This window comes from Lytechinus variegatus, chromosome 7 (genome assembly GCF_018143015.1).
Source record: "Lytechinus variegatus isolate NC3 chromosome 7, Lvar_3.0, whole genome shotgun sequence".
In the NCBI taxonomy this organism is placed as follows: Eukaryota; Metazoa; Echinodermata; class Echinoidea; order Temnopleuroida; family Toxopneustidae; genus Lytechinus; species Lytechinus variegatus.
The window spans coordinates 35173033-35199274 of record NC_054746.1 but is presented as its reverse complement, the minus strand read 5'-3'; the positions used below and the strand labels follow the sequence as shown (position 1 = coordinate 35199274).

Below are 26242 nucleotides of genomic sequence, written 5' to 3'. Positions count from 1 at the left end.
TATGATCATATTATGTATGTATTAATCAAGTTTTGTATCAAAAGGTAAGTTATCAAGCTTTAATCTGGTGTATGATAATTTGATCACCTATTCAGCATTGGTGGGTAATACTTTGTAGGAATTGGTGATCCATTAAGTGTTAGAATATGTCCTGAAGTTGTATCATAATGTCTCATTGATTGCATACTTGTATATAATGTATTTCTGAAGATATGAGAAAGGACCTTTCCCTGGAATAGGAGTGTAAATATTCCAGTATTCATCTAAACATATAAGTGAAAATGTTGAAATGTGTCCCATGCATTTACATCTTTACCCGATAGTAACCATTGCCACTGAGGTTTGTTTGCAGAGAAGACTTTGTGATCATTCACGATAATTGGGTATGTGATTCTTTCGGTTCCTGTCATATTTATGGGAATCTATTCAAAAGTCTGCTAATTCATGGCAAAAGCCATGGTCTCTTAACTCAAGTTCAGGTTGTCCCATCTCTTAACTGATATCAAAGGATCATCATATTGAAAGTTGAACTATTGTCAGATTATGATGGTCCAAAGAATTTTGAAGCAGATTTCAAGAAGAAAACACTCGGAGTACTGCATGCACATATGGTGTACTATTGAATTTCATTGCTGTTTTTCTGTTAGTACTTGAATATAATCATTTGGGATGGGGGGGGGGGGGCTAAGAGAAATATGTTATACAGATCGTGATAAAATGGAGACAACTGATTCTGATGGTTGTGGTCTAATGGAGAATATGATGTATGTGTATTATATATTTTTTTCTGTTCTAACTTTCCATCTCTCATTTTCCTTCTCTTCGGTTCATCTCCCCTGATATCCCTCCACTCTTCTCGTTCCTCCCCAACACCCCTCACCCTTTAATTTCTCCCCCCCCCCCCCCCTCTAATTACTCAATGCCCTTCTTATTTCTCAGTAACCTTCTCTGTTCTTCCCGAATTTATTTTAAGAATTGTGAATAACAATCATCATTAGTGCAGGAAATGCACATGAATATAAGTGTGTGCCAATACTTTCAACAGAGATGCCACTGTTCAAACAGACATTGCAATTCCTTTTTTACCAATAATTCTCAACCATAGAAAATATCTTTTTTGTGCCTGAAAGTGCCCATTCAAGATGATTTTTCCTTCATGTTTATCAATTTTTAGTGGCATCTCTGTTATTTCAGCTATTTTCTTTTTCCAATAAGAGATTCTTGTATTTAGGGAACTTTGATTTGATATTATACATGGCTCTGTAGCCATATGTGCTGTACATTAGAAAGCATATTTGCATTAAATTGAATGTACATAATATAACATTTCATATTGTGTAGTCTAGCATTTGTAAATTGTTCCCACTTTGAGTATCAGAGCAATGAAAGTATCCCCTATGCATCATGATTTATATAAATAGATTTGAATAAACGGGGGTAATTAATTCAAGTCGTGTAGTGCAAAGTTGGCTCTGTTTGATGAAAGTGTACCGTTTTCAATGTACGCACTATAAGGACACTGATTCACAAATATGCATAAACCATGGTCTCACAATCATCTTCAAAAGTAGATTTGAGCAACAGATGATGGCATAATAGAGGAAGAATGAAAGATTGGGTTGTAAAATTTGTAATGGATTACTTGAGTGAATGAAAATATGAAGGAAAGAGCATTGAGTGCTTCAGAATAATGCTCAAATTGCAAATTTGGATTTCCGATAGATGGTGAAATTAATATTGGAGAGAATATTTTCCATTATCCAAGAATTGCAAAGTATTCACCTTTGCATTGAAACACATGTACGTTTGGTAAAGAAATGACATCTTATTATCTTTAGTTGAATATGCCTGTTGAGTTAGGGGACTTGGAATCCAAGTTTGCTGTTGCAATTTCATATTTCTAAGGAGACTGGCCCAGTTTCATGAAAAGAATTTTGCGAGGATTGTTGTGCATATCTATTATGAGATACCAGATGAGGCACCTTTTGCAAAGATTTTCTTAAAAGAATTAAGCACATTGGTTTCACAATGAAAATTATATAGTTTATAAAATCTGTGATTATTTGACAACTTTATTGTATACATAATCGTGATTATTTTGTGAAAAATATATTTACAAATAACTTCATGCAAATAATAAACCATAAAGATTGAACCAATTTGAAATATCTACGTCCTAACAATATATGTAAAGTAGGAAAATATTAACTGATATACAAAATGGTGCCGCATGAAGTTGTCTTGCCTTGTAGATACTTTAATGAAAATGGGCCGAAAGAGTAAGGTTGATGATGATCTTGAAGGAGAGTGAGATACGAGTGGGATGTCTAGAAGGAACAGAGGTACCCGAGTGAGAAAAAGTTATACTTCAGAGCTTTCCAGGGGACCATTGTTTAAAAGAGAGGCAAGAAAAGTCCAGAGACCCATTTTATAAAGACTTTTGATATTGACAAATGCTTAATTTCTAAAACAATTACACTATTGTAAATTCGAAATTGACATTGTTGAAATTGGGCCCCAAAATGCACACTTGTGACAAATGGTAAAACAGTCTTTCTACAATGGGCCCATGACGCTGTGACATATATATGAATGATTATGCTGATGTTATTAAATTCCACCTGGGAGTTAGGAGAGAAATGCCTTTTGGTTTTCCATACCTGTGTACTATGGACAGCCAATAAAGAACATGCTAATAATTAAAGAATTGTGAATAGACTTATTTTATTCTTCCAAAAGTGGCCAAAGCATGATCACAATATATTCCAATATATTCATCAATGGATAAGATATTGCAGTAAATATTACATTAAAATAAATGCAATAGAAGAATACAAATAGCAAAAGTCTTTCACACCTATTTCCAACTGAAACGGCTGAATCTGCACATTTATGAAAGGGGCATCATCAATGGGGGTATATTTTGTTCTTAAATCAATTGGCATCCTGTCCAAACCAGTCATCTATCTTGACTATCCTGTTGGATAAAGTGTATTGGCATTTTCTTTCACTGAGTAATTTGACCTAACTTTGAGACAAAGTTATTCCTTGCACCTTGGCAGCATTATGCTTCATATGGTTTATTCATTCCCTTCATTTGTGCATTACATTCCATTATATGGCTCATAGAAAAGCTTTTATTTCTCACTTTGTACCACAAGATCTGGGCCCATTTCATAATTAGGACTTACAACTGTCGTTACTTTGGCAACTACCATAGTAACGGGTCTCAGCTATCATTCAGAAATAAGGTTTCCATTGTAGTTGCCATAATGGCAAAGTTACCGTAGTTCAACTCTTTATGAAACGGACCCCATTGTACAGATTCATTGTATGAGCTTCACTTGTTTTAATGATGTGCATTGTACTGTATGGGGAACTCAACATCTAATTAACCAACATTTATCTAAACTATGAATGAAAAAGGTAAAAAAAAATACATATTCATATAATTGTCTAAAATATAATTTTGACAATTTACACAACTCATAGAATAATACTGATATAGCCCCCACACCCCCAATCACAAAAGTCAATATTATTTCCGGGGGGGGGGGGGGCTTGTACAGATAAGTCTTCAAATGTTTTTATTTATTCAGGCGTGTATTGAAACTGATAGGTTGTCAAACTCGATTGTATTTCATTACATTTCAATTTTTCCTTGTGACTAATTTGTAGGAGCAAGGAACACAGGAAGCAATTATTCACTCTTATTTAAGCAACCAACTATATAAGGATTCTATTAATTCTTGGACTGTGTTTATTTCAACCTCTAAAGTTGTACATTTCACCATATTACTTGAAATATCACGAAAGACAGTGGATAGTTGCACAATAAAAAAAATCTCATTCTTCCAATAAAGATACATCTATTATCTTTATCATATCTACATACAACCCTGGATCGTTAATTGTCATAGCATCAATTTTAATAGACGCAATTTTTACTTGATAGTTCATAAAAGAATATATACAACTTCTGCAAGTTCGATTCAACTTTTGCAAAGTTCAGCTATAATTTCATCAAGGATCCTTACATAATTCACTTACCATGGAAAAGAAAAGATGCTCATGCAAGTTGCCATGTGATCAACATTTGACACAGAATAGCAATGCTGTGGGGACAAGTCCTAATCTGGTGATATGCCAACATGTGTGCATTCAGAAAAAGTTTACTCAGATACCCTATTTTAATCGATAACTAGGCTTCAGTTCATCAGATAAACAAAATAATATTCAGTAAAGCTTGGATAAAAGTGCCAGATATTAAAAAAATAACTTTCTGAATAAATTGTTAGGTACATCATGACAATATCATAAAACATCAGAAATGAAAATATGGTAAGATTGGGATGGCAATATCTTCAGTGAGATCTAGAAAGCTTAACATACAAATATGAAATATCTATCAACTACTTACATGTCTAATTCCCATATGAATAGTTTAGATTTTATATTAAGTACCCCTGTGAAATTATTAAGCTCTCTCAGGAATGATAATAAATGTAAAATTTCAGATTATATATTATATACTCTTTAACTTACAGAAGGTTGACTTGAGCAGAAATACCTGTACTTCAAAACTTTCCGCATAAAACATAAGTAATACCGTAATGGATTAGCAGAATTTTTAAAGGAAACGTGCAGATTTTTCTTAAACCAGAATCTTTACATAATACTATTTAATCAAAAGAATCATAACAGTTGGTATCTCTGCATTTCTCATGTGACCCATAGTGTAAACACTATTACAGAGGATAGCAGTACTTAAAGGCAGCCACTCCTACGGAACTTTCAAGATGGGATGGGAGGTCATTTTAGTTTGTGCTGGATGTCCAATGCATCTTCCCATCTTGTTCTAAGTAACTTCACAGCATGACTGAGGACAAGAGAGAGGTGGAAATGGAGAGACGAAATGACAAGTCATCCTGCCAGAGCATAACTTCCATCTCCATCCAGAGGCCTGTACAAAACATTTACAATCACGGTAAATTTGCCTTTAACATGGAGAACTTTATTATGATTGGCTGCTGAGCCCTGTTGGTCAAAGTCCTGTGTGGTACGGGCCCCCAGATCAAAAAGCGGGACTGTTTATACAGTCATTTGTTAAATTACTGACTTTACAAACAGCTGGAATTAGAAGTGCTACAGATTAAGCCAAAAGTCTTTCCTAATACCAGTATTTGTCTTTATATTATATTGTCTATATTTCATCAAGGCAAATAACATCCTTTGCACTGAGATGACTGTTAACAGTTATAATGGAATGAACACTAGTATGTTAAATTAAACATTTTGACTTAAAAATATTTTTAAAAAGAAACCCATTCTTGCTTTCCATATTCCAGTTGTTTGTAAAGTTGTTCATGATTTACAAACAGGTTTACGAAACAATCCTAGAAGGTATCGTGTCATAGACCAAGATGAGATACATACTGTCCTGCTGCTTGAAAGTTCAGTAATACTTATCATTCCAACATTCACAGAATGTAAAAGTACTTTAATTTCACATCTTGTGGAAGACACGATCAGGGTTTTGGTACGTCGGTGTGTAAAAGTCCATATTCATCTGCTGAATCCAAGAGTGGACAAATAATTGAAGCTTCAACCTAAAAGAAAGATAATGAAATTGATAAGAGTAAGAATGAATGTTGGGGATAAGAAGCAAACATACAAAAAGAAAAGGAAAGAAAGGTACACTTGACATTCTATTAAATTTCATTCAACAGGATTCAGTCAAGGGCATTTAATTTCATTTTCTTCAAAATGTACAATAAGAATGAGATGTATTTATAATAGTTGGCACATGGAAGCTACAAATCCTGTATAGTTGGTTATTTCTGAGACTCGGGGTAAAATGTACTTTTCACAGCCCTCTTTTTTTTTAATTGAATATTCAGTAGGTGAGGTGACTGGATTAATGGTTTAAAGAATGTATGGTTTAAAGATCACCCCAAACAGTTTTCAACTCATGGGGCCCACTTTATAAGATAAATTTTGTCAGGTGTTCAAAATATTGTGAAATGTTTCACAGAGAGAAGTATGACCTAAGGTTGTTCTAGAGCAGCAACATTACAATATCTAACATGTATTTGGGCATGAATTCCATCAGCATGAAATACAAGCCTCTATCTTAAATATTGTTCAATTTCAACCTTGTACCATAGAAGGTTTAATAAGTAAAGCTATTTTACAGGAATTCCTACTTACCCCTAAAATATAATCACATGTATATGGTTCTACAAGATATATGGTGACAGCGTGCTGACCTAGCGATTCCTTGCATTTTAATTTCACCTGAACTTGTCGAGGTTTCCCTGTTAAATCACACATATCGCCTCCAGAATAAAAATGAGTGACTTGTTTGGTACTGCTAGAGAGGAAAAAATGTAAATACATTGTGTTAAAAGTAGACAAACAAGGAATGAATTTGAGCTAGAAGATTAATGAAGGCATGATTTACATACAAATTGATTTGAAAACCAAAGGTATCATTTGAAAAGATAAATTGCCAATACAGCTTTTTGGTTATGAAAATGATAAAATGGAAAATATTGAGAATTATAAAAAAAAACTGCAAATATTATAGGAAACAGGTTCCATGTATGAAAGTAATATTGAATCATTTGTGACACTAAAAATGCAATGATGGGCAATACTGGGTACATGATTATATCATCTCTCCAAATATTGTAAGAAAAGGGGTCGGCTTCATCATACTTCAGAAAACATTCTTTCCAAGGACTGCCCATGAGATAGAATCATGAAGACCTAGACGGTATTCCCATAACCCAACTCACCAGGGCCCTTGGGGCAATTTCATAAAACAAACTTTTTGTCCATTCGACCCCCTTTTTTCTACTTTCATTTTTTTTTTAAATTAATTTGAGAGCCTTACACCTTTTCATATGAAGCAGATTAAGCAGAGACAGATCCTATCAGGAAGGTTCCTCATACAGGTGATTGGAAATTGACCGGGGGGTGGGATATTTCAGTATGCACCCTAACCACCCCAACCTTCTCCCTCCCCTCCCCCTTTTCATTGCCTAATAATAATACAGATCACAGACGATTCATAGAAATATCTCATATCATGCAGCTCTGGTATAGATAATAATGTCCTACTTCTTACCTTGTTGAAGATTTTGTCTTTGTTTTGGCATCAGCCCACCATTTTTTATGAGCATCTTCGTCCCAAGCACCTAGTAATACTATCGTTTTTCCTGTTTTATCCTATGAAAAAAAAGAACATATAAAATCATGGAACTGTTGGAGTTTGGAATAGCAAATGTAATGACAAAGAATGACAACTGATTTCTATATCTCTCCTGCCATCACATTATTGATAAAGGCATTGGCCAAATATCATTATGTTAAGTAATATGCTAAAAATATGTATTGACAAGAAGATCTCATTATCATTATTGAATTGGATGGGTTTTTTAAGTTTATGAATTCTGAAAGTCTTGTAATGCCTGTAAATATAATATGATCATACATGATCATGCAAATAAGTAATTTTGAATCTCTTATTCTAATTAAGTGGAAACTATTACATGCATACGATTGTCTTAATATCATTTACAAATGTTGAAATGATGTTGAAAGGGAAATTAAGCAATAGTGAAAGAAAGAAAAGAGTAACAGGGAGAGACAGAGAGAGCAATAGAGATAATGGAAGACAGAGGGAGAAGAAGAGAGACAGAGAGAGAGAAAGTTATAGAGAAAGATGGGTGGAAAAAAAAGATAGACAGAAAGATAAATGGTGAGAAAAAGAGAGAAATGACTGTGGAGAAAGAGAAAAAAGGAGAACTTATCATTCATCCTTTACCTGATGATATTGCTGAGCATATTTTCCATAACAGAATTCAAACTTCCACCATCCTTGGCCACCATTGAGGCAGTAGTCTCCCCGTAGAAAGTCTCTCAACAGCTGGTCATCGGCCAGAGATGTGACCGGTCCTCTTGTAGCTCTGTCCACTGATTGGATAATTTTTGTTTCAGTATCTGTCTCAGCTTGCTTTATAAATACAAACATACAAATGGCAATCATTGTCTTGAGTGACAACTGACTGTGCATATCTCATTTATAATAGATCATGGTAATGAACAAGGCTTCAGAGCTCATATGCCTGATCATGGTAGCCAAGTATATGCAGCTATTCAAAAGATTTAGATTAGCGGTATAAAATTATCATCATATATGTTATTTCCATTCTTGCCACTCTGGAGGCTTGACATTCATTATCTTTATATTCTCTCCTCCGTGTACATTTGATTCCTGATAGGAGATGTAAAGTTCTTGTAAAGATTAAATCAATTTTGTTCACTTTCAAATAATTGTTCATACTATCTATAAAGCACGAATAATTCAACCATCCTACCCCAATATTCAAACTATGACAACATGGCTAAAAGTGCTTAGCAAGAACATTATGTTCAGCAGCTCAGGTTTATTCTGGCTCATGGTCTAGCGGTAGAGTCACTTCTTGTCAAGATGACTTATTTAATCTCACTGGTTCAATCATTTTCTGACATATTTACAAGTAAAAATCAAGCATCCAAAGCTTCCTAAACTAATAGTTTTCACAGCAGAAAGGAAGGTGAATGTATGTCAGCATTAGAGCAAAAGTTTTAAATATAATATGGGGAAATACGTTTTATCCATTATTGTTTTTAAACTTGATATTGTTCAGAAATTGTTCATTTATTGAGAAGTGGACATTGGTTGACTGTTGTAAGTTTATTCAATGTTATTCAAATTTCGTTAACTTTTACCCGAATGACAGTACATATTTTGGCTTTGCTGTAATGTCCTTCCCAGTAACCTTTCCCCACTAATTAGCCTGAGCATCCCAAAAGGGGAGAAAGAAGGTACCTTTGGTTGATTCACATGATGTATATTGTCTTTCCTTGTAAGAGCTTCATATGCTTCAGGAAGAACAGGCGAACCATCCATAGCATGGCACTGAATCATATTGATTGGAGATTCCTTCAATCTGATCAAAAGATAACATTTTCAAAGAATGACTTCCCCATAACATTTAGAGTGTAGTTCACCAATAACAAAGTTCTTTCACAATTTGCTGTTATCAAATGAAATGTTATCATATCAGTAGTTTATAGGAGTAGCTCTACTTGGCATTGATAAGATGATTCGTGAAACACAACAAAAACCTAACACAGAGATACTCCTTAGATTTTAAATTTAACTGAAAGTAGACTTGAAATCGTTGACCTAAGACACAAACATACAATTCAGTGATTGGTTGTAGAGTTGATTTTTATGATTGGTGTATTGTTCATTATATTTAATCAATCATACAAAACAAACTTAAGATCAATTAATAAGCTTCCTGTTAGAGGCCCTCATGAACCTCCATCTTCTTATTTCCAACCAAAGTTCTCAAATTACTGGGATTAGTTTACGGCATTTAGAAAAAAAATCCAACAAGGATTTTTTTAAAGTGACAATCAAACTCAAACCACTGGAAACTCAACTTATCATTGCAAAGAGTCATAGATTAATTTTCCTGCACTATATGCATCACTGAACATTGGTAAAAAAAAACCAAAGCCCCAAAATTCTGATGGAAAGAACTGGAAAGCTAGAAAGACATGAAGAAAAAAATTAGAATAAAGAAAAAAAGATAAAGAGAGATATAGGCAAAGAAAGTGGAGATATTGTTGGAAAATCATGACAGAAATATGGAACAAACCTGTAGAGGGGATGACTACATAGATGTGTTGAGAAGAGAATTACTTCATATTCACATGTACTAGTTTCCTTCAAAGATAAGATGTCTCCTCGGCCATTCTTGTCACACACATACTTCACCCTGGTCATTCTTGGTGTATTGCCCTTCAGGTCACATGCAGTGCCATTACCCATGATGACTTCAAAGTAGGGAATGTCCTTTCCGTCCAGATATATAGTAGGTACCTATACCACCACAAAATTTCAGTGAGATATTTCTTTTTAATACTAATTATAAGCATAATTACCATATATGCTGCAATTTAATATATTTTAGGGGTTTTTTAACTCCTTTTCAGCCTCAAAAGCTCATTCAATTTGTATAATGCTGCCAGATTTTTTTTTCTAATACCTTCTAAATCAACAGTGCACCACCTGATTTCATAACATTTAACTTCTTTTTATTTCTATTCATAATAGTTACAATAAACTTGTATGATACTTTTGTTTCTTTATAAAACTAATGAAGAGGGTGTATAAGCACTTACTTTGATATCTTTTGCTGGACCTTTAATCGTTGACACATTCTGACTCGCAAACTTCTCATCCTGAGGGAATGCAAAGTCTTTTCCCAGAAAAAATTCTTGTCTCTTTGTGTCCTGTATTATAAATAAAAAGAATAAATAAGGAGAATTAATTTAAAGAATACTTCATACTGCTAAAGTGTATGTTTTCATGAAGATTATGATCATATATATTCAATTTGAGACAAAAAAAATATATTCAAATGATTTGACATCTGCAAAGAACTATTAGATCCCCACAACCATATAATGTTTTCTCTCTCTCTCTAATAACTGTTGGATTTATACAGCACTTTGCCAGAGGATACAAAGTGCAACCACAGCTTTACCCAGTTCAGGCTACCACTTGGCATACACATAATCTGTCTATCTCCCTGTACCTTTCTATCTGACATTAAGAGTGGGTTTTTTTTTTCAGAATATTAACTGATACATGTATGTTACATGAATGGTATATGTTTCATTGAATTCAAACGTACACAAACTTCTCTGTTATGTTGGGTGTTTGCTCATTCCACAATGCATGTTGTAAAAAATGTGCTCAATTTCTTACCCTTCCTGGTAGTTTTTCTTCATGAAACTGTCGTATGTGCATGCCGTGACATAGCTCATAGGTCCAATATGTTTCAACCTGGATAGTACATACACAATGTAAACAGAATATTATTCATATTCATTAAAATATAATATTAATCATATTTATTATAAATTATATAATACATACAATTCACCAAGAACTTTATTATTTGTACAATTACATGTAACAACACCAAAAGTAATATCATTATCGCCTCTACCTTACCGATCTTATATACTTACTGTATATTTGCCAAGATGATGATAGCTACAGTATCTATCTATGTCTGTGTTTAATTTTAAATCATGTCACATAATTTATTATGATTTTTTTAAACACATACACACATATCCAATGTGCAATAAAAATAAATAAACAGATAAGTTTCCTTGATGGAATGCTCAGACATTAATGTATAGTTAGGTGCCATATAGGCCACAACGCCTCCACTACTGAGACATTTCATTTCCAATATCATTCCCTTCCTTTGAAAGTTTACCCACCCAAGAAAAAATAAAAGCCGATAAAAAATACCCACAATTAAAATTTTCCTATTTGAATTGTGGGAAATTGAATTTGACATGTCGATAGTCCTGCCAATATAAAGATTTTAAGTGATCATCTCCCTTACTGAATTTCTGTTAACACTGACAAATATATTGATGCAACAAAACTAGGCAACCAATGTGTAACAAGTGGAATGCCTCTGGCCGTCTCACCTGCATCACGCGGTTCAATATAGCAGCAGTGCTCACTTTGAATACTACTCTAACTCGCACAAGATGTTCAGTGATACATGGTTACTCTTATTTCCCTTTTAAATGAACTACACCAATAAACTTAAAGAGATATGATGGTTATTCAACAAAAAACCCCAACATGGCCATGGTCAAGTTCATTGACCTTACATGACCTTTGACCTTGATCATGTGACCTGAAAATCGAACAAGATGTTCAGTGATACTTGATTACTCTTATGTACAAGTTTCATGAATCAGATCCATAAACTTTCAAAGTTATGATGGCAATTCAACAGATACACCCAATTCGGCCAAAGTTCATTGACCTTTGACCTTGGTCGTGTGACCTGAAATGCGCACAGGATGTTCAGTGATACTTGATTACTCTAATATCCAAGTTTAATGACCTAGACCAATAAACTTTCAAAGTTAGAAGGTAATTCAACAGATACCCCCGATTCGGCCAAAGTTCATTGACCCTAAATGACCTTTGACCTTAATCATGAGACCTGAAACTTGCACAAAATTTTCAGTGATGCTTGATTACTATTATGTCCAAGTTTCAAGAATTAGATCCATAAACTTTCAAAGTTATGATGGGAATTCAACAGATATTCCCAATTCGGCCAAAGTTCATTGACCCTAAATGACCTTTGACCTTGGTCATGTGACGTGAAACTCATGCAGGATGTTCAGTGATACTTGATTAACCTTATGTCTAAGTTTCATGAACTAGGTCCATATATTTTCTAAGTTATGATGACATTTCAAAAACTTAACCTCAGGTTAAGATTTCGATGTTGATTCCTCCAACATGGTCTAAGTTCATTGACCCTAAATGACCTTTGACCTTGGTCATGTGACATGAAACTCTAATAGGATGTTCAGTAATACTTGATTAACCTTATAGCCAAGTTTTATTAACTAGGTCCATATACTTTCTAAGTTATGACGTCATTTCAAAAACTTAACCTCAGGTTAAGATTTGATGTTGACGCCGCCGCCGCCGTCGGAAAAGCGGCGCCTATAGTCTCACTTTGCTTCGCAGGTGAGACAAAAATGAAGTTTTTCAAATTTGTCTTCATGTGTAATTTGCATCATTTCAAGGTCATTGAGAGTAAAATTATTAGTCAACCAAGTAATTAGGTAAAACCATTAAATGTAGTATTTTTGTCCAGAATGGATTAAGACTTACCCTTAGGGTGCAGGATCCCCCTTTCAATAGAGGTTCCATTAGCTTATTGGCTGATGGACCATCATATGACAGAACATCTTGAGCATTGGGGTCATTTTCAGGTGGAACAATACACTGATATTGCTCATTGTTTGTCGTTGTCATGGTGAGAATGTTATCGGCATACTGCTCCAACTGAAAAAAGAAAAAAAAATGATTTATAAAGTTGTGCTTAAAGTATTCATATCCCTAGGTCACAAATACACTACCAGTCAGCTATCTTTAATTCACTATATACAGTGTATTACCTGTAAAACCAGAGAACAATATATTCAGTAGACTGAATCTACTTTCCTTGTGTTTTACAGGTAATCGTGAGTTGAAGATAGCTGACTGGTAGTGTAACTTTACCAACAATTTTATACATAGCAATAAATGGCATAAAATTGTTCGTACGTTGTTCTTGTATTTGTGGTAAAACAGACTACCAGTAGATGCTGATTTTGTTCTTCTTTCATTGAAAAGAACCTAAAATCACAGACTCATGATCAAAGTCATACTTACTAAAGGCCTGGTCACACCGACCTTGAAGCGTTGTTGGAGCGGTAGGGAGAGAGGGTCGAATTTCGCTCACAAAATTGGGGGAAAAATCAGAAACAAAAATCGAAATCGAAAATGGTGAACGGTAGCGAGCGGTGATGATTTTTTTCTCTCCGCTTCACGACCGCTCCAACAACGCTCGGGCAGTGTGACCAGGCCTTTAGAGCACACTTTTGTTTTATTTCAATTAAAAGTGAAAAATTATGGACAATTAAAACCCCATGAGTCTTCATGAAAATCACAGGCTTGGTACACAAGCTCTGTGCTAACAATTCCTATTGTATCTTGCAGATATTCAGCTGTGAAGCAAATTCTTGCCATTATGCCAATGTTATTGGCACAGCTGAATTGTGAAACCTGCAAATATGATAAAGTCCTCTGATGGTAATAATCATCCATCATTAAATGATGCATGAAGCCATGATGCCACATTGTTGTGGAAAGTTTACCACGTTTCTACCTTAGCTAAGTAAGGTCCAGCTATTGGATTTCAATGATTTCCCTTTCCCTTATAATACTTCGTCATTCTCTTTGAATTTAGGGTGCTAATGGAGTCTCGCACCTGTAATAAACCATTTACTAATAATTTAAAGAAATAATTTAATGCAGAACACTGATCTAAAAAATGCAAAAATATGGATTTTAGCTGAACACATTTTGCAATGACATTATACATGAAATCATGTTAACAACTTTAGATCTGACATGCACTTACATAATGTCGCAGGATATCTAAACCATATACGTGTACCCAGGCATCCAAAATTTTGTCTAAAAAGTTGTACAAGACAGGAAAGTAAAAATTCAGTAAACAGCACGGTCAAAATAAATATTTGAATGGTGGATTTATTGCAAAAAATGTTTATCCCCCCTTGTAAGTTAGGGTTAAGTTGTTTCGGTTCTTACAGGTAGATCAAATAAATATATTTACCCCACAATAATGAAAATGAATATGACAAGAAATTAATGTAGTCATACATGTAGATCCATAACAAGTACAAGGCAATAAACTTCTTCAAGAACTGAAAAAAAAGTGAAATTCTAGCTAAAATTTATTAAAAGTCTAACCACCATTTTCCAACTTTTTTGGTACATATAGAGGTAAATATCACGAGGACCTGACCACATAGTGCTACAATGTACATGTATGTTGGAAATAGCTAAGCCTTGCTGTTGGGGACATAAGCATACAGAGATGCCAAGTTCAAAAAAATGTTATGCGTGAGATTTTCATGACTCGGCGTCTCTGCGCGCGTGCGGCCAGTACTTACACTCGTACGTTGCCAAAAGGCGCGCGCGCAACGCGCGCGCATGAGATATGGGCTTCATCATGATATCGATCCATACTACAAAACCATGCGATGCACGCACGCGATTCATCGTATCACGTAGTAGCTGTGCGCTGACCATGCTGACTGTACTCTTGATTCGTCTCGCGTGCCGCGCTAGACGCGAAGGCGGCCGGCCAGTCGTATAATCTAGTGAATGTTTATTTTTCTCTATTTTTTCTGTCGGGTCCCAATGCGTGAGAAAAATCGGTGCCATGCGTGAGATCGTGAGACTGACCCTGAATGCGTGAGTCTCACGCACAATGCGTGAGACTTGGTAGCTCTGAGCATATTGATCAGTTCCCAATGTGTCAATATTTTCACTCATCCAATGTACAAGGTCATGATTGAGATTTGAGTGTTTACCTTGTCCTCTGTTAGTACTCCCCTAGTGGTGAATTAAGGTTGGCAATGTTCGACTTATTTTCTCTTGTTCTTGGGGATAAATGCTTTATTTTTTACACTGTCAGTTTCTATTACAGCTACCCATATAACTTGGTTCTAGAGTAAATTGATTTATTAAATTATTGTTTTTTTCTAAATTAGAAATAGATGGTCAACTTTACTTTCCACCAATATGCTCGAAATTAACTTTTTGGAGTGCTCTCTTCCAGTGAATTAAAAAAATATCCCCAAGTTTGTAATAAAAAAAATCACAACCTTTTGGAACCGAGTATTTTTGGTTACAAAAGTGATATTATAAAGATATCGGCGCTAATGCAGTTTCGCACCAGCTGATCTGGCGAGGATAGAAAACTACTTTTCACCTCAATTTTTGTCTGAATTTTTGTCAAGTATCTAGATCTAATTGATCATTGACCTGAATTTCAGCCACATAAAGCTTTGGCCCAAAAATTTTCATGTCAATGTTTTCCTTTGAATTCTCAATCAGACATCGCTCGATCAGCTCATACCCCTTTCATAAACCCAATTGTGCGGCTAATAGCAGCATAATTTGGTCGTAAAATCAGAGGAGGACCAGAGTTATCCGCATTATTTTGATGCTGCTATTATCCGCATAATAGCAGCATCGGGACCAGATTTTGACTTTATGAACGCATTTCCAAATAATGCGGATAATTGCCATGGTGCGGTCACAAGGTCACCCTTTTCCAACACCACCGCATCGGAGGGGCGTGTACAGTTGTCATGATGACTATCCGCCTTTTTCAGGACGTGCGCTCATAAAATTATTTTCGGAGTTTGTGAACGCAATTTTTATTGAATTATCCGCATTACTCTTAGGCGGCTAATTGGTGGATGGGTTTATGAAAAGGGTATCAGCCTTCGCTGTATTTTTCAAATGAACTGAGGTTACTGACCAAAAGATCTACCAGTGGCCGCTCACCTGTGCATTAGCAAGGTAAGTGCATCTTACATTTTTTTCCAAAATTCACCTATTTTCCCACAAATCTAGTCAGTAAACCACCCTTTTTACATGATACATCCAGTTTTCTGAATTTAATTTGGGAAAGCCACTTTTCATTAACTGCAAGACACAGTAGGCCTATTTAAACTTGGAATTTCCAAATGGAAAACACATTATCTACATTTTGCACAAGTTGAGATACGAAGCATTTTTTTTGTTTGAAGCTTCTCAAAACTATTTTGTTCTCAAATATTCCTTTATCATCTAATTGTAGATAATGTATACGCCAATATCAGCCCCCCAAATGCCAACAAATCTTTTTCTTGTTGTATTTTTATGATATTGATGTAAATGTAGAAGCACCATGGGGTAGCAGTTTTGACTCTCGCCTTGTAATCAGAGTCGTGTGTTCGAATCCCACTATGGCTTAGCGTCCTTTGGCAAGGCGTCAATCCACAATTTGCCACTCTCCACCCAGTTGTTAAATGGGTACTCGGTAGGATGCGAAAGCCTATATAGTCTGCCTAGAAACTGAGTCTTGGAACTCTTGTTTGAATGCTCCCCCGGGAGTGGAGAAGGTTCATACATTGTATGCGGGAATGCAAGGATCCGATGACCGGGGTAATAATGTACATGTACCTGTAAAGCGCTTAGAGACGTCGTTCTGATATGTTAAGCGATATATAAATGCGGAATATTTCTTTTTCTTTTCTTCTATATTTGAAGCGAATGCTTATTTTCCCCATGGAGAAACACAGTATCTGCAGATAATTAATTAACTCGGTCGATATTGCTTCACTAACAAGAAAAAATGTATCAATGTGCAATTCAAGGTGAAAATAATAGCTCAGAAACATGAAGGGGGCCCTCTACCGACAAGGGCGCCCTCTATGGCAAAGTCCCATACCTCATGAAAATTGTCTCATGAAGGATGAAGTTTTACTACAGAGGGCACCACAATTTGTAAAGGGTGCCCCATTGTTTCTAAGATAGTAAATACATGAAAATCTAATACAAACTCCAAAGTAATAAAAGATAAGTTACGCAGCAACTCTGTAGACTTATTAATTACAAAGTTTACAAGAATGTTTTGTGTAATGTTTGACGATCGGTTTGGGGGAATTTAGCGCACTCCGGGTTTCTAAGCTATTATCAATAGCTTATTAATAGCTATTATTAATTTTAATTCATAACAAAAAAATTAATAAAATATCATTAAAAAAAAAATCCCTTGACCTACAGATTGATATATCATTGCGAGGGTATGAAGCAATATAGACTGAGGAAGTGATGCCCCCCCTTCCCAAATTTTGAAAACTCACTTTTTATAGCTGAAAATTTTCACAAAATTTACGAAAAGTGTGCATGAATATCCTTCGATTTCACATTACAAAATGCAATAGCTCCCCAATTACAAGCTTAGTCGCTTCGTTCCCATGCTTTCAAGTTTTTCAAAATAAGTTTACGCGTCCTGCCCCCCGGCATGAATTATCTGCGTACGACCATGTTCTGTTTGATTACATAATACTGTTGCACATTTTCCAGACTAGTTTTCGGTCTTGGACTCGGAAGGGCGGACCAGATCTCGGACTGACTGGACTTGGACACATCACTGCTTTTTGGACACATGTCTACAGCACAAATATTGTGCCAGAGCCTAGCCTAGCAATGGCCAAGCTCAGCAATGCGGAGCAATGTCTGACTGAGAATTTGAACGACATCAAGATCTAAGCCAAAATACAGCCGTTCAAGATGCCCGAGCAGCCCGACATGGCTGAAGTTTAGGTAAAGTATTGATTAAATAGATCTATATTTGGCAAAACAATTATGACAATTTTAGGTGAAATTTCTATGCATCACCAGGTTGGCCGGTGCATTAGAGCCAAATTTGTAAAATGATTTTTGTATGTTGCATAGTAATAGACCTACATGTAGATTCACCACAGGCAGGGTGGTTGCAGAGAATATGTGCAATATCTCCACGCATTGTTGTGAGTTTGCGGCAGTCATCATGGCAGTTCTGCAGCTGCAATTCTTGAAATCAACCTTGCAAAAATAACACTGGTCAACTTTGGCAGTAGAGGCGCACGGCCAATATGGGAGAGTCTCTCCAATAAGGTAGACATCATCATAGACGTAATTCCCCTATTAAATTTACCTCCATCCACGTCACTAGAGTTAGAAACTTCATCAGTCTCTTCATCTTCAAAATTATCCATTTGAAAATCCAAAATCTAGATAAACTTCTGGGTTTTCTTTCATTTCGTGATCAAAGTATTCAGTGACAGTGTGGAGAAAACGTACCCTCGCAACAGGTTTTGCATGCAAGTGGAGGTTGACGTGGGAGAGCCAATCGCGTCTCTCGTACACTCATACACGTCATCAAACCTGAGTCAATTCAGAGACCGATGGGAGGCGTATTTCGGAGAGGCATTTTAGCACTTTTTAATTGGCGATTTCCAATTACTTTCGTAATTTTTGAATGACCAAATGATAATTCCCACATCATGACCTTTCCACTAATATATAATAATCAACATGTATACAATAATCAATCATAATCAATATATTTCTCCTTTAAATGGGAAAAATCAGGTCCATGAACAAGAAATGTTACATTACTTATTTATTTCTGAGATCCTCCACCCCCTAACTAGTCCAGATTGGACCTTGTTGTTTGGAAGAGCCCTTTCCCAAAAGCTAACATAGAGGGCACATGTCTCCCAATCTCTAATCAGCGCCAATCTACTCATCAGTAGATTGGCGCTGATTAGAGATTGGGAGACATGTGCCCTCTATGTTAGCTTTTGGGAAAGGGCTCTTCCAAACAACAAGGTCCAATCTGGACTACCCCTAACATAAGGGGGATACGAAATTTCAATATAATAGCTAACTTTGAAAACAATCAGGATGAATGATTTTTTCACAAAGGGAGAAAAAAAGTGCTTTATCAAAGTTTGTTGACCTCAAATGACCTTTGACCTTGATTGAGATTGAAAAACTTGTTATCAATTTCATATTTATGTGATATTGAATGACAATCTCATATCAGTTTCATTTAATTTGATCTAGTATTTTGAAAATAATGAACAAAAATGTTTATTTCTGAGAGCTTTAACTGAACTGAAATAAACTTTTTAAGCTTGAACCAGCAATCTCTATTTACAATGAATACTAATCAAATTAAAGCCGCAAACAGCACCAAGTTCTCACTTCTGCTATGCAGAAATAAATGAGAAATAAAAAGTAATGATAATAATAATAATAATGCTAATAACAATATGTTATAATTATCATTAATTATTCTCATCATCTGCAAATAGATCAGAATATCCAATAGGCATCCTTCCATGAACAATATGTAAAGCATTGTGTAAAGCATTTGCAGTGTATGTACTTCCATCGCACGTACCATTCAGCTACTAATACAGTAAATCAACTTTTACATGAAATTCATTGGAATTCTGCCTTGTCTGACGGTTTTAACATAATATTTGGCTTGAAACTTGCTGACAAAGCACCATCAAGCATCATCTGCCATTGAAATCCTTTCAATTCCTGTATGTAAATAACAGAAAATTGCTACATTTGAAAATTCCCAACACATTTTGAAAATTCCCGAATATTACAGAAAATTCCCAAAATTCCCAATAAATTCCCATTTATTCCCATGGAAAGTTTCCACCTTGAAAATTCCCAGGAATTTTGCAACCCTAGATGAGTCAGACAATTCAACTTGCATTCACTACCAACTCATGCAGCTGCTAGTGCTAGCTGCACGTACACGTAGGCCTACCGCCGGCCAAAATAAATCCATGAAAATGATTTCCAACCTGACCATCCAGACAGAGTCTCTTCCCTCTTTCAAGGCTCAAAGAAGGAAAATAATGATATAACTGTACAGGTGAATATATCCGAATCTGAAGGCAAATAAACTCAACGAATAGCGGCAGATGATATTCACCAACAATAAACTTCACGTGGCTGGCCAGCTGGGATAAATTGTCACTCGTTCTGTTAGATATAATTTCTATCTCATTATTTTGACAAAATTACGAAACTCGGGGATTTATTTATCTATATAAAAATATATTAACACCTCATACTATTTTTGAATAACGATAAAACCTTTTTTGAAGCAAAGAGTTGAGGTAAATTAGAATTAGATGTAAAAGATCATCCCCAACATGCGTAGCTCGTACCGGTATGTGATTGTAAACAAACCATCACAAACACACATTGCTTGCTCGCCTTGGCTGAGAGAGAAGATCTATGCACATGTTGCACAGCTCTCAATCGGCATTTTGGATGGTTTGTTTACAATCACATACGAGCTACACATGTTGGGGATGATCTTTTACATCCAATTTTAATTTACCTCAACTTTTTGCTTCAAAAAAGGTTTTATCGTAATTTAAAAATAGTAAGAGGCGTTACTATATTTTTATATAGATAAATAATTTCCAGAGTTTCGTAATTTTGTCAAAATACATGTAATTCGGGTTCGACTAGACTCACAAACCCTTTACTGACTACATAAACCGATAAAGGACAATTACACGCACTAGATCCTCCTCGAAATTTGACGGAATAAAGCCATATTTTGTTTTTCAACTCCGCCATCATATAAACCCCTCAAAATAAGTTCTGCAACTCAAGTTTGAGTGCTAATAAATTTCTTAGTGTGCCATCATCATATGTGAAAGTGGCATCATTGGAAAGTATGATTATCCCTTTTTACGATCATGTGTCATTTGTAATGCTAGTGTTATCATGAAATACACAGACATACTCAGCAATGTTAGACATGATAGGTTGCAAAATGCGTCGTTTGCAATAGCGAATTTCCAATTGTTTCGAGGATTGACCGAGTGCATTCACTGTCGCCTGCATGGTAGAAATTCTATAGAAATGGAGACTCTTGTTAGAAATCAATGCATTTTGCAACATTTCACTTCTGACTTTTCTCGATGTTCAGGGTGATTACATATTCCATGATTACATAATCACAGCAAATGGCATGTCATTGTAAAGTAGAATAATTCAGCTTTCCAATGATACCAGTTTTATCTTTTATACTTCATTTACCAAAAAGATATCATCCCCAAAACTGAGTTGCAAAACTTTTTTTGAGGGGTTTATGTTTAAAATTAGGGCTAGATACATTATTCTGAACATTCTCCATGTTTTTATTTTCCATTTTAGTGGGGTGCATATGGAACTCTTGCCAATTGCCTTGGTCTCCCAAACTAGAGACTGTCTCTGAAATTGGATACCCGAATTCTTTATAAAATTCTCTGATATTGGAGATAATCTTTCTCATGGGAGACAGTCTCCCATTATTGGCCGTGCACCTCTACTGTTGGACTCGACTATAAAAGACAGTCAGTCATAGACCAAAAGCTTCGGTCTCTATTTTGTTGGCTGTTTCGCTGAACTCTGTTGGCTCCACTCACCAAATACAGAGACCAAAGTTCTAGCTCGATCTGTACAGGGACTCAATGCCCGTATGTTTATGTATTAAAGGGGAATGAAACCTTTGGATCACTTAGGCTTGTGACAGAACAGAAAAATCAAAGAACAAGAACTCTTTATCCATGATGTGTTCTTTAATAATCTGTACTACATGCCCTCCTATACAGTGCGTATAAAAAAAACGGGACAGATTTGAAGTCTATAAAATTTTTGTTTCAAATTATGATCTCTATATTTTGGTGTCAATAGGTGCTCTGAGGTCCTATCCTTCAAATACCATTAAAATAATTTAGTTTTGTTCATGCTTGAGCGAACACATAATGTTTTTGTCTAGGGTTAAAAAGGAGGTTGCGCCAGAATGGCATAAAATGATGAATATGATGATCGGACTTCTTGCTAATCAGCAGACTTCCTCTTAATCTTTTCATTATCTTTGCCATAATTTTCGAATTATGCGGTCAAAATTCATTTCCAAATTTACTTATTTGCTTGAACATTTCTGTTGTTCCTTTTTAATATGTTCTCTTTTAGCTTTGAATATTCCTTTATGCAAGAACATTTTTTTTAAACCGAAGTATGGGAGAGCGTGTTTTTTTCAAATCCTTTCATTGCCTGCTACAAAGGTTATGGTGCCTTTGAAAAGTGGCATACTGATGGGTGGGGGCTCGGGGTGTTCCCCCCAAAAAAAAAACAAGAGAAAAGAAAATCATGACCAAGAGAGAAAAAGTGGAAAGGAAAATGAAAGAAAACATAGAAAATGAAATATGATATAATTTTTCTGAATATCATGTCAAAATCACAAAATTTGATATTTTGATAAAAAAAGTTGAAACGTTTGCTTGCTTGCTTCACAACTTTTTAATGCATTCTACCCGATCTGCCATATCTTGCTCCTTCAAAATTGACTCAATAGGCTACATCATTGCCATTGAAAGATATGAATCCTTTCCTGTTTGTCCTGTCAAGCACATAATTAAACTTGGTGAAGGATTCAATAACCCCTTGAAAATAGGATTTATGTCTTTTTATACATGTAGGTACAATAACATAATTTGTTTCACATGATAAAAGGATTTGAATAATTACAAAGTCTCCCAATCAATAATGCAAATCTTACTTGGGTTGATAAAAAGTCTTCTTTTCTTACTTATGAAAAAAATTAAAGATAAAAGAAGTTTAGATGAAAAAAAAAAATAATTCATGTAAATAAATAAATTTGTAAATAAAATTTGACAGCATAATTCGAAAATTATTGTAAAGATAATGAAAAGTTTAAAAGGAAATCTGCTGATTTAGCAAAAAGTCTAATCATCAAATTTCTTATTTCTGCCATTTTGGCACAAGCCTCTTTTGAACCCCTGTTAAAATGTCCCGTGTTTGCTCAAGCATGAACAAAATTTATTTTTTTAAAAGGCATTTCAAAGATAAGATCTCAGAGCATCTATTAACATCAAAATATAGATATAATAATTTTAAACAAATCTTTTAAAGACTTTTCAAAACTGTCCCGTTTTTTTGATATGCACTGTAGAAAGAACACATGATCAACTGAAAGATGTGATAAAAGAGACAATTTAAGTGAAATATATACTGAAGTAATGGGGAGAGTTGTTCACAAGTGACATCACACATCTATGCCACATCGCCAATTGGAGGATTTCCATAGCATTAGTGATCGCAATATTCAAATGCTGAATAACTTTCTCATTATTTGTCTGATTTTCTCAAACTTTTGTTGATCTGTTTCTTAGATTTTTCTGTTTTCACACAAGCTATCTTGTTCGAAAGGTTCCATTCTCCTTTAAGTTCGGACAAAACAGGGAAGTGAAGTTGCGCGACAGCCGAAATAAGTCACTGTTTTTTCCCCTTTTAAGTCTATTTTTCCTGTTTTTGGTGCATTTCAGGCCAAAACGGAATAATAATTTTTATTTTGGTATAGTTCTTTTAATATATTTTTATGAAATAAAGACAAATTTCGATGAGCCCACTCAGGGAGATTTTGCATTGTTAACCCCCTAATGGTGGCTGCACGAGAGCGAGCCGTCTGTGTACGAGGAGAAATTGAAAAAAAATTAAAGGACAAGTCCAGTCCTTCACGTTTATAATTTCGTGGAGCTCAATAATTCGCTCTCCTTATGTTATTGAGGAACTCAATTCAGCTCCTCAGAATCACTCTCCTTGAGGAGCTCAAATCAATTCAATACAATGCTTGTATGATAAATTGTAGAATTTTCATAACACCATATATGCAATAGCTGTGTAGCTATTCATTGATCTGTGGTGAAACTAGGCCTGGGTCAATACGTTTGCAAAACATCACGCTCCTGCAAAAAAAAAAGAAATTGCTAAAATTTCCAATTTTACATCTTTAAATCCATGAAATAGCCATCTATTTTCCATAATTCCTTGAAATTATTTTGATTTAGTTGAAAACTATCAAAAAAATGAAGAATTTTCACCTCTTTCCCAACTCTGATTTGAACTCACTTTCGGTAAATATTGTAGTCCCACATGTAGACTTCAATGGTGTTGCCATGAAAATCTACATATGGGACTACAATAATTACCGAGTTCAAAATAATTTCAAGGAATTATGGAAAATAGATGGCCATTTCATGGATTTAAAGATGTAAAATGTGAAATTTAAGCATTTTTTTTTTTTAGGAGCGTGATTTTTTGCTCTCCTTATATTTTTTAGGAGCGCGGTACGAGCACCAGCGCGCTACTCAAAAATTAAGGTCTGCAAGTCCACCCCCCAAAAAAGTCGATTGGAATAAAATAAGAAAAATCAATTTCGTAGCGTAAGATTTCCGCAATTCAAGTTCACAGATCAATTCAAACAACAAGATTGCAAAAACAAGGTGAAAAAATCCAACTTTTACCTTATTTTTCTCTAAAATGACAGAAAATGCTATCATATAACATAGTTTTGCATAAACAATTGATCTATCTCCTGATGGAAATACGGACCAGATTTGTCGAATTTCAATCTCGTCCGCTCCATCGATCAGATCGTCAACGGCTAGTTCTCAAGTAGACAGGAATAACCGTCGTTTCTGGGGATTTATTCAACAATTTCTGACATTTTACTACAATCCCCATTTACCGACGGCAATGTGTCAGTACGAGCCTTCATGTGTAATCTGGTCCGACAATTCGGCGGACGGGTTTTGTCCAGATTTGTTACTTCTTTTAGATTCTAAATGACATTATATTATCTTGGACGAAAGTCCACTATTTTCGTTGGACTCTAATCTTTCTATTGATATGATATACATTTTATAATATTTTGAAAATATACGTTACCGATGAGTTATTCCCCGGGTTATTCCTTATTTTTTGACTTTCTGCCGGAGAGGAAAATATGGCAGCCGTCAACGAGTTGTGCTTTTATCAAGGCTTTCCGATTAAATTTTCGATATCTTGGCCAATCAATGCGAGCAACAAGTTCCGAACGCACGCACATCAATATGTCCAAGCGCAGCGCAAAGCAGCGGCACAAATCGCGATAGGTAGCGACTGGTAAATACGTCTGTAATGATGATGACGTCATCCAAGATGGCAACTTACCTTGACCAACGAAAGGATCGAAGATGACGATGTTTCGATCATCATTTCAAAAGAATTAGCAGTAACTGAGGTCTAAGGTACGATATTTCTGAATTTTAAACATTTTTTCGTAAATATGGATGTGATTTCTTTTTCATAATATGACATTTTATGTACAAAAAAACGATCGGAAAATCGGGTTCCCGCTGTTCGATCTAACGTTACTGCTAAAATACGTTGTCTGTACGTACGGGCCTCCAAGCTTTTCAGTCTATGTATTGGTGAGTGAGCCAACGCAGTTCAGCGGAACAACCAAAATACAGAGACTGAAGCTTTTGGTCTAGTTCTCAAGCTACCCGGTACCCCGGCCGTGCGCGAGGTTTACAGTGATAGAGAGCCGTCGAAGATCGACAGAACTTGATGACTGAGGGTCACGATATGAACGAGCATTAATAATATTGGAAAGTGCCATATCGAACACGCAATTAAAAAAATAATAAAATTAGTTAGCAAATTTATTACCTGCGAAGATTCGATAGAAAAAAGCAAACAAAAACTTAGAATTTACTCATGATATGATATACGATGAAAAAATCACACCAATTCTTTCTTACATCATTATTATCAAGAATATTTTTACCCATCCAGCGCGCGTCCGGAATTATGATGCAATTTGTCACGCACGAAAAAAATTGTTTTACGCGGTATGCGGCAAGTGCGGTGCAAAGAAAACAGTTGTAAAACATCAAATAATTTTATCATATTCATAATTTTCAGAATATTTGGAATAGTAAGTGATAAGTTTTCTTGATCTGTTGATTGTATTTCCTCTAATTGTTATTTTTAAGCACTGAAGGTGTCCGGCAATAGGATACACTGCCATACGTCCTAACATAGATCTGAATACTTGGGACTGAAGTAAAGAAAACCTAGGCCTAACCCGAGTCCCGAGTAGGCCTAGTGTGATTCTGTGAACTACGGCTGCGACTTACCTGGCCTGGAGCAGAAGCACCCGGAAATTGCAGTTGAAATAAGTCATTAGCATTGTTGAATGACGCCCACGTCGCATCTAAAAGCAATAAAAAAATGCTTAAAGTTGTAATCTGCGTTACATAATTTTTGTCCATGTTCACAGTGCACGTACAACTA

At 35.4% G+C, this 26242-nt stretch overlaps 1 protein-coding gene across 2 annotated transcripts; it reads right to left on the bottom strand.

The window, feature by feature from the left end:
* Nucleotides 1–2711: 2711 nt before the first annotated feature.
* On the bottom strand, nucleotides 2712–26242 carry LOC121419114 (endoplasmic reticulum lectin 1-like). 2 transcript variants are annotated; one of them, XM_041613429.1, is made up of 10 exons: nucleotides 26086–26242; nucleotides 12794–12967; nucleotides 10835–10912; nucleotides 10246–10356; nucleotides 9720–9943; nucleotides 8879–8999; nucleotides 7832–8020; nucleotides 7133–7233; nucleotides 6211–6373; nucleotides 2712–5609 (listed from the first exon to the last, which is right to left on the bottom strand). In XM_041613429.1, exons 1-10 carry the CDS (start codon nucleotides 26218–26220, stop codon nucleotides 5529–5531), a joined length of 1377 nt encoding a protein of 458 aa, XP_041469363.1. In that variant the 5' UTR covers nucleotides 26221–26242; the 3' UTR covers nucleotides 2712–5528. The 2 variants fall into 2 exon arrangements, with proteins under 2 accessions (XP_041469363.1, XP_041469364.1); XM_041613430.1 differs by having other exon boundaries at nucleotides 6211–6370.